Source organism: Ochotona princeps, chromosome 2 (assembly GCF_030435755.1).
Source record: "Ochotona princeps isolate mOchPri1 chromosome 2, mOchPri1.hap1, whole genome shotgun sequence".
NCBI lineage: Eukaryota > Metazoa > Chordata > Mammalia > Lagomorpha > Ochotonidae > Ochotona > Ochotona princeps.
Window position 1 is genome coordinate 82,884,275 of NC_080833.1, and position 13,135 is coordinate 82,897,409.

The 13,135-nt window shown below is 37.5% G+C and overlaps 1 protein-coding gene across 1 annotated transcript in view; it reads right to left on the bottom strand.

Moving 5' to 3' along the window:
- Positions 1-13,135, bottom strand: part of DPYD (dihydropyrimidine dehydrogenase) — an 873,733-nt gene that overhangs the window by 312,028 nt on the left and 548,570 nt on the right. Inside the window, exons 15-16 of the mRNA XM_004582023.3 lie at positions 13,006-13,074; positions 5,320-5,403 (exon numbers count right to left, since the gene is read on the bottom strand). Coding sequence (XP_004582080.3) covers positions 5,320-5,403; positions 13,006-13,074 — 153 coding nt within the window. The remainder of the gene's footprint in view (positions 1-5,319; positions 5,404-13,005; positions 13,075-13,135) is intronic.

Sequence of the window (13,135 nt, forward strand, 5' to 3'; positions counted from 1 at the left end):
CTTCTGTGTGCTTGCCAGTACAGGGTCCAGCATAGACTGTCATCCCAATCAGCTTATTACTATGCTAGTGTTTGCCATTACTGGGTCAGTTCTGTTTCCAGCCCTGTCTTCCATGAGAACCAATGGGTGTTGCAGTCCAGCCCTATCCTGCCCACTTTATACTCGGCCCTCACGCAAAGCAGTGGAAGCTGCAGCCTAGCTGGGGCAACTTCTAATAACCCCACCAGGCCTGCCCCCTCCCCTGGTTCTCATGCTTGCCAGTATGTACTGTAGACTTGTTCAGTCTGTCCCATATCCCATTTAGCTCTCATACATGTCATTGGGCACTGAAATCTAGTGCAACCCAACCTGCCCTATTACCCAGCCCACACACATACTGGAGGGAGCTGTTCTGTCTAGCTACTCCTGCCCCAATCCTGGTTTTCATGCTTTCCAGTGGGAGTGGTAACCCAAGGGGGGGCACCCACTATTTCCCGACTAGGCCACTCCCATGCCCGGATCACGTACCCTCCAGGTGGTTCTGCGGTTTAACTTGACGGAATTAACCCCCATTGCCAGCCTCTGCCAGCTGATGCTGCCGCAAAGCCCAACCAACCCTCACCCATTCTAATTTATGCTTGGACAAGTAGGAACAGTCAGCCCAGGCTGAGTTTTCCCTGATCTACCTCACATGAGACCCACAGGTATTGTAGCCTTGGCTGGTCTGTTCTGTCCCATTCCAGCTCACCCTCTCCAGTGGGAGTGGCTGTCCAGCAGGGGAGCCCTCCAGATTCCCCCTACCAGCTTAGCTCCCTCCCTCTTGGTTCTCAAGTGTGCTGGTTGGGTACAGTGGCCCAGTCTGGTACAGCCCACCTCACCTTGGCATTTGCCAGTGGGTGTTGTAGCCTGACCTGGCCAGGGCCAACCCCAATTCCAGCTGATGCTGGTGAGGGTTATAGCCTAGCCCAGCCCACCAGGCATCCAATCCCAGTTGTAATGTGCACTGACATGTGTTTTGACCATACCTGGCCCAACCCACAATCTGTAGTGGTGCTCAGATGTGCCAGCGGGTGTTGTTAACTGGTTCAGCCTGGTTTGCCCCCCGACCTATGCCAAATACATGCTAGTGGGTTCCTTTCCCTGGCCTGGTCTGGGCTACTCCCTATTGTGGTATACATGTCTTGTTAATTAAAAGTCTATGTTGAGACTTTTCCAGAATTTAGAAATTCTGTCCAGAGGATATATACATAGAAAGGAAGTAGCTGTCAGACATAAAGATAATAACAATAACAGAGGTGTCTCCACTGATGCTCTGCTCCTTGCGCAGGCGGTGCAGCCAAAGCAGTCTTCTCTTAGCATTGTTTTGGAACTTCTAATCATGAGGAAAATTTACTGAAATAGTAAACGTTCTGGGAAGACTTGATCTCTGTATTTAAAGGTTGAATCTGAATGACACATATTGACTAAATCCACTTCCGGAGGTCAGAAACAATGTCACATGAGGCTAAGTAAGCTCTAATTCCTTTCAATTCCTGGCATGGAAGGCCACGTTCTTCCTTTCTTACAAGAGAAAGAAGAAAGATAGAAAGAAGATTTTTCTATCAACCCCAACTACCATGGGTAATAATTAAAAAAAAAAAAAACAACACACCAGCTGTTCTCAGCCTGTTCAGCACTGCTCTAACCTTGGGTAAAAAAGTTCTGTAGAATAGCAGTAAAGAAACCCATTATAATTTTAAATGGACAGAAGAGGAATTCAATCAATGTGGTAAAGACTCAACTTTTAGGAAGAAGAGAACATCTTAAAGTGGTGCCCTGTTGGATTAAATAGAGGTCATTATAACTCTATTATAAAGCCATATACTGTTACAGGAGAGAAATAAATATACATGATACAAAGACAATATTAAATCAGAAGGACAAGACATCAGAGAAGTTTCCTTAGTTTCAAGAGACAGAAATTAAGTAGCAGCCTTGAGTTTGCTTGCCTTTTTACACATTTAGACAAATTAGGAGTTAGAAATACAAATAGCTTCAGAGTTGTCCTCATCCAGCATTTAGTTTTTAGTTAATAATAATAGTTAAGATTGATACTTAGTACTTAACTAGTCAGTAGGAACTGTCCTTGACATCTTCCCTATATTCAGGCTAACATGCTAATTATAGGGATGGTCCTTCAGCCACTGACCAAATTTTGTGTTGGGCCTCAGTTTAACAAAAAAAGAGAGATACTGAACACTACCAATTTTGCAAGAATGTTATAAAGAAACAGAAGGTGTTTGTTTATTTGTTTGTTTTGTTTTTTGCACTGTTAAAATGTAGCTTTCACTCTTCGTAGTGACAGAACCAAAACTAGACCACATTTCCATCTTTACTAGAATATCAAGATTACTGGGGATCCAGTATATAAAATGTAAAAGTGGGCAGGCTAAGGTATTCAGCCACTTTAAACACAGTATGTCTACTTCACTAATCTTAGCTTTTCTAAACGGCTGCTACTTAGGCATCAGTAAAATGTATCAATAAGTGAGTGGCAATGATTGATGTGAAAACAGGTAGGAAAAAGATAAATAAAACATTGAGTTTATGCAGGCTATGGAAAGGAGGGAGTGTTTTTAGGAAGAGCAATAAGCTTGTTTCTTTAAGCTTTATCAATATTCCTTAAGAATAGTTAAAAATAATACATTAGCTGCTACCTTTACCATTGACATTTGTGGAATATTAAAGCTCAGAGGGAATCAAGAAATCATTTATTACCTATTGCATACTTTGGGGATAGAAACATGTTTAAGTAAAATGGGTGATGTGAGCAAAATGACTTGGAGGTTTAACGGAAAGAACACAGACTGGGGCCATCTTTAAACATGTAACAGTCTAAAATGTTTAAGGCTTGACATGAAGTTACACTTTTCAAGAATTATGAAATTCAAATTCCCAGATATTCTTGAGATTTTATTTATTTCCACAAATTTCATAAATAAAATGCCAATGGAGATACATGGGGGAATTTTATAGCCTTCTTCATTCAAAAATTTCATGGTTTTAGTAACTTATTTTACTGTTTAATCACATAATTTATATGTACACTTATAAATGCAACTAAGCTTATTATGCATAGATAAATTAATTTAGGTATAAGGCAATATTCTTATACAAGAAAGTAAAGATCTTAGATAAATATTCTAGTTATGGGACTAATGGTAGCTTCTCATTCATGAACTAAAATTTACCCAACTATGATAATGCCATGCTTGACAGCCTGGAGGCTGTTAACAACTGCAACACTGACAGGAAAGGAGGAGCAGGAATGGCTCCTCTGTTTCCTACCACAGTACAGACATCCCATCCAATGAGCTAGCAAGTGGTCAATATTTTGGAAATCAAGGAAGAAAAAAACTAACTAATGGGAAGAGCATGTAGAGAAAGGGAAAAGGGAAGTAGAATAATTGCCACATGTGTCTGTGTGTGCCCACTCCAAAAGTCAGAGCCACAGGACAGGAACTCTTAGAAATATACTAATATTCTTCATTCCTTCATTCAAAATAAGGTCAGTCACATGTCAAGAGGCATAGGAATCATTTAAAACATGTCAGAATAAAAATGCTTAAATTTGACTTATTTTTCAATTATATAATTTTAAAAAACTATATTCAAAATAAAATTTTGAAATGTGGTTGATAGATTCAGTTTACTTTTTGGATATCATAGCTAAGAAGTAAGACAGCAATGTTCTGAAGTTGTCTTCAGTCAAGGGAACAAGATTTTGGGGGCATCTGTGTGATATTTTATCACGTAATATTCTCATCCAGTCACATGCTATGCAAAAATTTATATGACTAAGTAACTCTGCACTTAACAACTGGGTAAACTCATATATAGTTACGGAACAAATACCTATGCTACCAAATAAATTCAGGTGGGACCTGAAGAATGCTTTCAAAATAATTGTGTTTGTTACGAGACCAAAAGTTAAAATATGTCAGTCCCCAACAAGCTTGTCTTTAGATGTACACGCATTTAACCAGGCTTGTTCAGGTTGTGGGGCCCGGGGACTAAGCAACAGACAGGGAAAACCTTGGGTTTTCCATCTCAAACAGAGATGGGACAACTGGGGCCAGGTGTCCTTTAGGTCATCCTCCTTTGAACCATGTTACAAATCTTGACACACAGATTATTATATCAAGGTGTGACTCCTAACAGTTACGATCTGATACAAAGGTATTTCCTCTCGTTAGGTAGTTGAGTTGCTTCTGTCACCCCATTTACTGATCTCCTGGAGAAACTATTGTGAATTACATACAGACTACACTTGAAATACTTGGCTTCTCCTCTCCTATGACTACATAGCAATGGTTTCTTCCTAAGTCTATTCTGAATACTAATTAAATATTTACAAATACTTCAAAATCCTTGGTAAATATTAATATAAAAACAGCAATCTATGTTCATTTGAGTAAATGGAAATTTTTGCCCTCACGTATCGAGGGCCTTTAAGTTAAATTCAAATCAATTCCAATGACTGGAGAACAAAAAAAATAAAGTCAGGTGCCTACCATGTACAAAGTCTTGTGCTAGATGTGAAGATAAAAGTAAATTTTTCCAGGACTATAAGATGTATCAGAAATTAAAATATTTCATATTATTTAATTCACATCAATTTTCTGGGGGTTGAAAAGTGAAAGTAGGTGGAAAACTCTCACCTTTTTAGTGCTAGGCATTTGCATTGCTCCTTAATACAGGAAGGTCTGTCTGGTTGCACAGAGATGTGGTATTTTCTATAACTCACACATTATTTCACATTTTTTCACGAGATGTTTTAAAGTATTTTAGCATGAAGTTTCCATTTATTGTATCCAAAAATAAAAATAGCATCAAAGTCTTTTTGCAACTCCCAAAACACAGTTAGGGAATAATGATCATATGCTAAAAAATGTGAAATGCAATTTGTGCTGTGCCCCATTTACTACAAAATCACTACGAACAATGCATTTTGTACAGTATATTGCTCCAGGGAAACTGGATCAGCATCAAGAATGAATAAAGAACGTTGCATTTGAAATCAGCTAATTCTGCTTCAGTGCTTTTAAAAACTATTTGTTACGATATTACTTCCTGTCAAGCACATAATGTGAGATTTTCCTCAATAAAGCTGAACAGTTGCTGTAATTTCAGCTTCCCTCATTTTCCACTTTTTAAGCACTAAATATTTAAACAATGCAGACCTGGAAGTCTCAAGCCAGTCATCTGCTCCATGCATCTCCCTGCCTAAAGGTGCAATAAGGACCATGCAGAAGGTTGCTGTCACGCTGACATACACGCTGCAGCTGTCCAGATTCTTACCTGACCACAGGCCAGACCCATTCCTCTCTCTCCCATGCCATGGGGACAGGACAAATTTAACTCCAGGGCATCTGCTCCAGAAGCCTGTAAAACAAGGGAGAAAAGTGAAAGAAAAGGCAAAACTGTTAAGGTACCAGTAGGCCTTCACCACTGATGATGGAAGTCAACATTTTCAAGTTTTAACTGTTATGTTTCCTGCATCAAAGCTATCTGGTAAGGTGTTTTCTGACTCTCAAATTACGGTCAAAACAACAATAACATCAACTACAAAATATTTACTGAGTGCAAGTGAAGTGCCACCCACCGCTCTCCATGCTTTGTATTTATTATCTCTGATTCTCATGTTTTTGCATTATTAGCTGAAAAATGGAAAGGTTAACAGAAGCCTGCGACACAAGGGAAACTTTAACTTACCAGACTGATAGCCCATTTATTCTTTTCTTAACATTTCTTTTTTTCTTTTCAATAGAAATAAACCTTACTAATTCTGGTTCACTGACGCTAGGTGTGGACAGACGAACAAACAAAAACCGTAGTTGGCTAGCTAAAAGTCAATTTTACCATATTTAAAAATAGCCCATGCTATGACACATGAAGTATTAATAGCTCTGTATAACCTTAATAATTAAATAGAAATCTTTATTTGAATAATTGATTCCTTAATAAACAAATGAATCATGTCAAAATGAACAAAACAGTTTACCCTAAGTATTCTTAGGATACTTGGAGAATAGTAAACTTTTTCAGGAGTCTTTTGAAAAAAAAATGCTTTTTAAGAATAAACAAAACACATTTTTATCTGTGTAGAAAAATGAGCTATTCCATATACACTGAACAATTCAAGATTCAAGTTTTATATTCATTTATCTGAGGTTCACCTATCTTTGACTATTTCACCAATACCATAATTTCCTTCTAAGTCAGATGAGCTAGACACTTGTATCAATTTCAGTAATATTTTAACAAGTCTATCACCTCACACAAAGGCATAAAAATGTTCACCCTTCTCCGAGGGTACCAGATCTTTCATCAGGCCAACAGTTGTTTCCAAACCGTCTGGTTCCTTCTTCATTGTTCAAGATTCTGGCCTAGTTTTCTTTCCCCCTGCTTTTTGAATTTTAAGTAGTACCTCATGCATTGTAAGGACTCATGGTAGCTTTTCTCCATTGCCTTTTTTGCCCATCTCTCTTCACTAATGAGTCGGCACATTCATCTGCATATTTGTGAAAGTCCATTTGATCATTCAGACTGTTTTCTAACAAGGTCTCACTATGGTTTCTGCTTCTCTAGTCCAATTTTAAAATGCTTCATGTTATTTGAAAATTACTGTAACTCATGCTACCTTTTTTTTCCCCTGTAGATTTGATGGAAAGCAGAAACAAAGCACAGATTGCTGAGCTCTGAATTCTGATCTCAGATCTCTGCAAAAGAACTGGGTCTTCGAGCAAGTGAGTTATTGGAATCTAACCACTCATTTGTAAACTGCAGATGACCTGTCTTGTCATGTGGGCTTTGATAACTTGATTTAAGATTATGCATTCCACTATATGAAATACTGTCCTTCTCATATTATTTCTAAGCTGTGTTAAATATGTCCTTTAGTTTCAGACATTATGGTACAATGTGTTAAGTCACTTGATGCTGAAGACATCTGTATCCTATATTGAAAGTGAGCCTTGTTTTAGTCCTGTCTTTTGTACTTCAATTTCAACTTCCTGCAAACGGACTGTGAGGCAGTGGATGATGGTGCAAGAACTTGGGCTCCTTGCCACTCACAAGAAAGGCTAAAGTGGAGTTCCTACCTCCTAGATTTTTCCTGGCTCATTGGTGCCAGTTGCAGTCATCTGGGGAGTGAATTAGTAGATAGAAAAACTCCCTTTGTCTCTCCCTTTTTCTCCATGCCTTTATATGAATAAATGAACCTAAAAATTTTATTTTAGACTTCTTCATGCAGTTGAAATGAAGCAATTAGTAGCCAATATGATCAATGATGCCATTTTACATATGTATCTGCATTATGCATATTTCACTGCAAACCAGAAGTTTACTAATGGTGGATAATAATAGTTAACAATAATTGAGCACTTATAATATGCCAGATATTAAGGCACTATGTATATTATTATCTTTACTCTAAGAAGTTAGATTTGGGATGATTTCTTTTAGCAGTCGATGAAACCAAGGCATTGAGTCCAAGTGACTTACTCAGCATCCTAAGTGTTACAATTGAGAATTGGGTCTTGAGCCAAACAATCTTTCTCCAGAAAATGAATTCATTTCAACTATTATAATTTATTGGAAATAACTTTTTCCAGGGACTTTTTACAGTATGTTAAGAAGACCCCAACAGGTTGACATTCTTACAGCTTGTAACATTGAAATAAAAATTAAATTCTGAGGGCCAGTGTTGTCTCATAGCCATTTAAGACAGTATGTGTGATGCGGGGATTCCACATCAGGGTGCTGGGTTTGAGTCTTGGCTACTCATCTCTCAATCCACTTAACTTGTTAATGTGCCTGGGAAGGCAGTGGAGGGTTGTACAAGTACTCAGGCCCGTTCAATCCACACTGGAATCTAGAATAGAGTTCCTGGCTCCCTGGTGTTAGTCTAGCCCAGACATTGTTGCTAAAGGTCATTTGAGAGGAGAACACACACAACACACACACACACATCCTCATTCTCGCTCTCTCTTTCCTACCCTGCCTCTTTTTGTCTCTTACCCTCTCTACACTCCGCCTCTCAAAATAATTAATCAAAGTATTTTCAAACTACCTATTGAATACAAAGTGTCACCAGTGACTAAATATTAAAATTTCCCCTCTGTAACACAAATGGCAACACCCACTAAAGGGTATACCTGGAGAGGCTTTGAAATGGGCCTGTAGTCTTAGGGCACTGAAATAACGGTGTTCAAGTTTACACTAAGAAACCAGAAGGGCTAAGATGGGCACCACTTAAGTGGTGTCTACTTGAATATTCCTGTCACAGAATCCACCACATCAAAAGGCAGTTAATTCCATTTCCAAGCAATTCTATCCATTCAAAGAGAATTAAGTGCTGAATTAGCATGAAATGCTAAATTAACTGAAACTGGGCATGCATTTTGACTCCTGTTCATCGCAAGCTTTTTAGTTTAACAATTTAGCTGAGAATTTCCTCTACCTCATTTAAATGTCCAAAATATAACAACCCAGTGAAGGCAGTGACCTATCAAAATGCTGTTTTTAACTTACTACGATATTTATTTATCATCCTTCTATGTGTAAGACGTCCTGTGTATATGTGAAGCATGAGTTCTATCACCAGATTATATGGGCTTCCATGCTACCTTGACTACTGGCTATATGAACTTGATAGCTGATTTTACTACTTGTCTGTTTCCACCTCTCAAAGAATGTGCAAAACAATAGCACTAATTGATCAAGTTGAACTAAGGTTAAATAAAATCAATAAAAAGAAATGACTTGGAGCAATGCTTGGAACGTATAGTTAATGCCGTATAACTAAATACTGTCTAGCAAATATATCTAGCTATCTACCTACCAATGTGATGATCTCAATCACAAACTTATTCTTCCCCCACCTACAGTAGAAGAGGATTTAAAGTGTCCCACATTGCATTACATTATCTATACCTATGTTTGGTGATGAGGGAGACACAAAAACAAAACTATTCCTAGCTAAACTGTCTAGATAGCTACATAAAAACTCACACAAAACTCTGGGAAAACCACAAACACTTGTGCAATATGTATGCAGGTACTAAAAAGAAAATGAGTTCATGTATAATGAAATTAAAGGATTAGTTCAGTTCAAATAATTTTGAAACCTACGCACAAATTGTTCATAATATGTATTTTTATGTACAATAAAATTAACTATAAAGCTGATCCTTTTTCCTCCCCCTACTTACTCCCTCCTCTGCTTCCTTCCCTTCCTGATTAAAGTAGATCTGAAACATTGTTGGGTAGGACACAGCAAAGTTGGTGAACACAAGCTTGAGGTCCCAGTGAGACAAGAACCTGGCTTCCAAACGTTTTACTTTGACTCTGCTAGGAAGAGGATGACCATTTGGTTGTGGTGTTCATGCCTCTCCATTGGATCTTATTGTCATCAAACTAAGGAGGGTCAGATTCTTGGTAATCCATCATCAATGAGGTCCCTGGTTTAAAACGTTGAGCCCTAGGTCCTTACCACCACAAAATCCTTGATGATAATAAAATGCCATTTTGTCTCTAATGGTTTCCTGTGTGTGTCAAACTGAGCTCTGGTTTTGTTATTGTTACTTTTGCTTCATTTGACATATTTTTGTAGGTTGGCAAAGAAAGCCATGTCTTTGAATGTAGGGTTAAGCAGTGAATCAGACAGAGATCTCCACTTGCATGGAGCTTGCTATGTAACAAGCAGAACAAAGTAAGTATGAGATTAGCAATGTTATTATTGCTAATCACTGCGATTTGTTAATCAAGTGCTATCAAGTAAAAGCACAGGAGAGATGTAGATCCAGATCTTGAGGAACCTGAAGATTAATAATCTTGAGAACTCGTATTAAGTAAAAAGAAATTTAAAATTAAAAACTGAAGACTAGGTAAAAGAGTTTGGAAGTGGGGTGTATTAACAAGGGAGTGAAGTTTACACTTTATTCCTTTTATGGTAAACAGGCCGTTGGATCCAGGATCTTTTTTGAGAGAGGGAGGTAGGAAGGTTAAAGTTACCTAGTCAGAGGGTTCCAGATTGAGGCACAGAGAACATCTGAGAATAAGGAACAGTCTTTCACCAAGAAATTTCTTGGAATCTTTTTTTTAAAGGATGTGGGAGCTGAGATGAAGGTAGAGAAACTCAAGTTAGCACTGGGGAGGTGGGGGTAGGAGAGAGCTCACAGACAACTTGCTGGTCAAATTAAGGGTTTTTAACTTAGAAAACATGGAACAGTTTTGGAATGGTTGAGAACAAGAGAATTATTAATTTCTGAAATAACCTTGGGTTTAAAATGTTAGTGATGCATATTGGATTACATCCAATTTATGAGTTTCTTAGGATTAAATGGTCTCATCCGTCACCCTAGCTTTTCCCATTAGCTTCAAAGGAGAGCACTAGTCCATGCTGCTATTTTTATGCCTCCTATAGTCGTGAGTTCTCATGGCCTTTTTCAAGGTAAAAGCTGGGCTTTGTCACAGACAGAAGATCCAAGACAACCAACTTCCAAGTGTAGCCATGAAGGTCTTACCTCTTCATTCTCTCTTAGTTTACATAAGGCATCACATCCCATGGTATGGGATCAGCACCAGTGCAAAGCGGATCAGACACACAGCGCAAAAGTTCAGGGAGATGGGAAGGAGTCAGAAGACACTCCTTACCTGTCCTTTCCATGAAACTGCTATAAGAAAGGACATTTCCCTTTGCAAGCTCTGTTCACAAGGCTAAGCCACTCACTCCATAGCCTAGTGAAGTTGTGGCCAGTTCTGTAATTCACCAGAGTTCATTTGCTTCCTCCTCTTTTATTTTCATTTTTCCTCTATCCCATGGATTTGTCATTGCATTCTTTGATAAGGCTTTTGCCCAATAACTGATGCTTGTTTTTTCTAGGCTAATACACAATAAAAAAGAAATGGATTTAAAGACTGTTAACATGTTTTTAAGAGTCTTTTAAGCGTTAATACTGTGAGCCGTCAACAATGACTCAGTTTGGTATATGAATAAATTTCACAAGTTTAATAGAAAATAGGAATGAGACATACATTTATTTTGGCTACCAGAATTTCAGAATCCTTACAAAATTCTCCTGTTATGCATTTTCCCATGACACATCTGATGAGCTCTTTAGTGAACATATCTTTATCATTGAGGCTATATCTTACTCATCTTTGTTTTGGTAGGTCAGGGACTTTAAACATAGTAGGTATCATATAACTTTTTCGCATGGGACTGGAATAGGCTATTAACGTCCCTGAAATGTAGGAAATCCTATAGCCAAACACCTGGGCTAGGAAAGTTGAGCAAGGCCTAATGATGTGACTAATTCAAAAACATGCTGTGACAAACTCTTCTGGAAGCTGTTTCTTTTTAATGGTACTCAGAAAACATGACAAGATCACACCAGGTTGAATAGTACATAAGAAGACATCACAATCATGTGCATTCTAAGATTAGACTAAAAATTAAGGTGTGACTCAGTAAGCTTTTATTTCTAGGTGAAAACATAGTTTTCATGGAAATACGTCTATAGCAAAGCAGACATAGCGGACACACATTAACTTTTATAAGCAGCCTTTAGTTGTTTCCTGCCGTTTAATGCAGCTTCCAAGGGGATGTGAAGGCCTAGGGATATTTCCTTCCTGTGATGTTCCTGGACTAGTCCAGATTTAAGATTATAGGAAAGATTTCGTTTTAATTGACATCATCTGTAGATTGACCTTTTTTACACGTAAATTGCTCTCCTGTGGAGTGTTTTCAGTGACTATTTTCACTGAGTGGAAGGTAGCACTTGGTTCTCTTTTCTTTTTAGTTTTTTGCTCTAGAGTATGTAGAAGCTGGTATTTTTCAAACTAATTAAAGAGATATATGGAATGAGAAAATGTTTGTTAAATAGTATGTTTACATTTAAAGACTTTTTTTTTTGCTATTTGAAAATTAATGTCCATTACTGAAGAAACTAATTTTCTAAAGCATCTTATTCTTGCAGAAAGGCAGGGAAGCAAGCAGCATGATAAAGCCATTTATCATAGTCAGCTTAAAATTGGCAAAGCTCATGCCAAGCATAGGCTCTGGGGAAGATTTCATGGTCAATTAGGTAAATACATGTACAAAATGGACCCAACAACGAAGATCACGAAGCCAATTACTGATCACGTTTAATTTCACCCCTCCATGTCCCAGAAGTCATTTTTTTCCTCACAGTTTAGAAACATTCAAATAAAATATCCAACAAACATTCTAACTTAGAGCTTTATAATGTTTTATAATGTCGAGTCAATTAGTTTCTAAGCCTTGTTTCAAATAGTCTCCTATACAACAGATAGGTTTTCAAGAATTCTCAGCGAGGGCTGTGTAATACTGTCCATGACAACATGAAGGACAAAGTGTACATATGTGTATATTTCTATCTGACATAGAAATTTGAGGAACATAATGTTTGCATTTGAGCAAGATTCCATTTTCACTGAGGAAAACCTGCTGACTAGTGTTCTATTCAGGTGTTTTGACCAACCATTTTATGCACGGCTGTACTCAAACTGAAATAGTATTAAATGAACCTTTTACATTTTAAATATTCAAGAGTTTTATATTCAAAATTTCTTCACTAACTGTCAAACTAGTTTGCCTAAAGGCAAGGTAAGATCAAGTTAGACTCTCAAAGGTAGAATTAAATTTTATCATGGCATCCATCATAATATACATTTGCTTAATATGCAAATAGAACATATGAATTCAGAGAATAAAGGACTTTTGAGAGTGTATGAAATCCAAGGGACTGCTTTTATACAGCAGATTCCTTTTATATTTACATTTCCATCATCTTAATGAAAACACAGGATAAACAAATTATAATAAAAATGTTTTAAGCTACACTTTCAATTCAATTTTCCTTCAACTGTATTAGTTTTCATGGTAGCTCTTTATTTAAAACTAATAAAAATAGGAGAAAAGACATAAAATAAATAAATGCACACTGAAGAAAACATTACCTCAGCCTTTTTGGAGAGTTCCATCCAGTCATTTTTGTTGTAACTGCACATGATGCTGGCAATCACAATCTTAGGAAAGAAATGAAAGAACAGAGGTTCAAGCAGTTACGCTATAGTGCACGAAGATAAC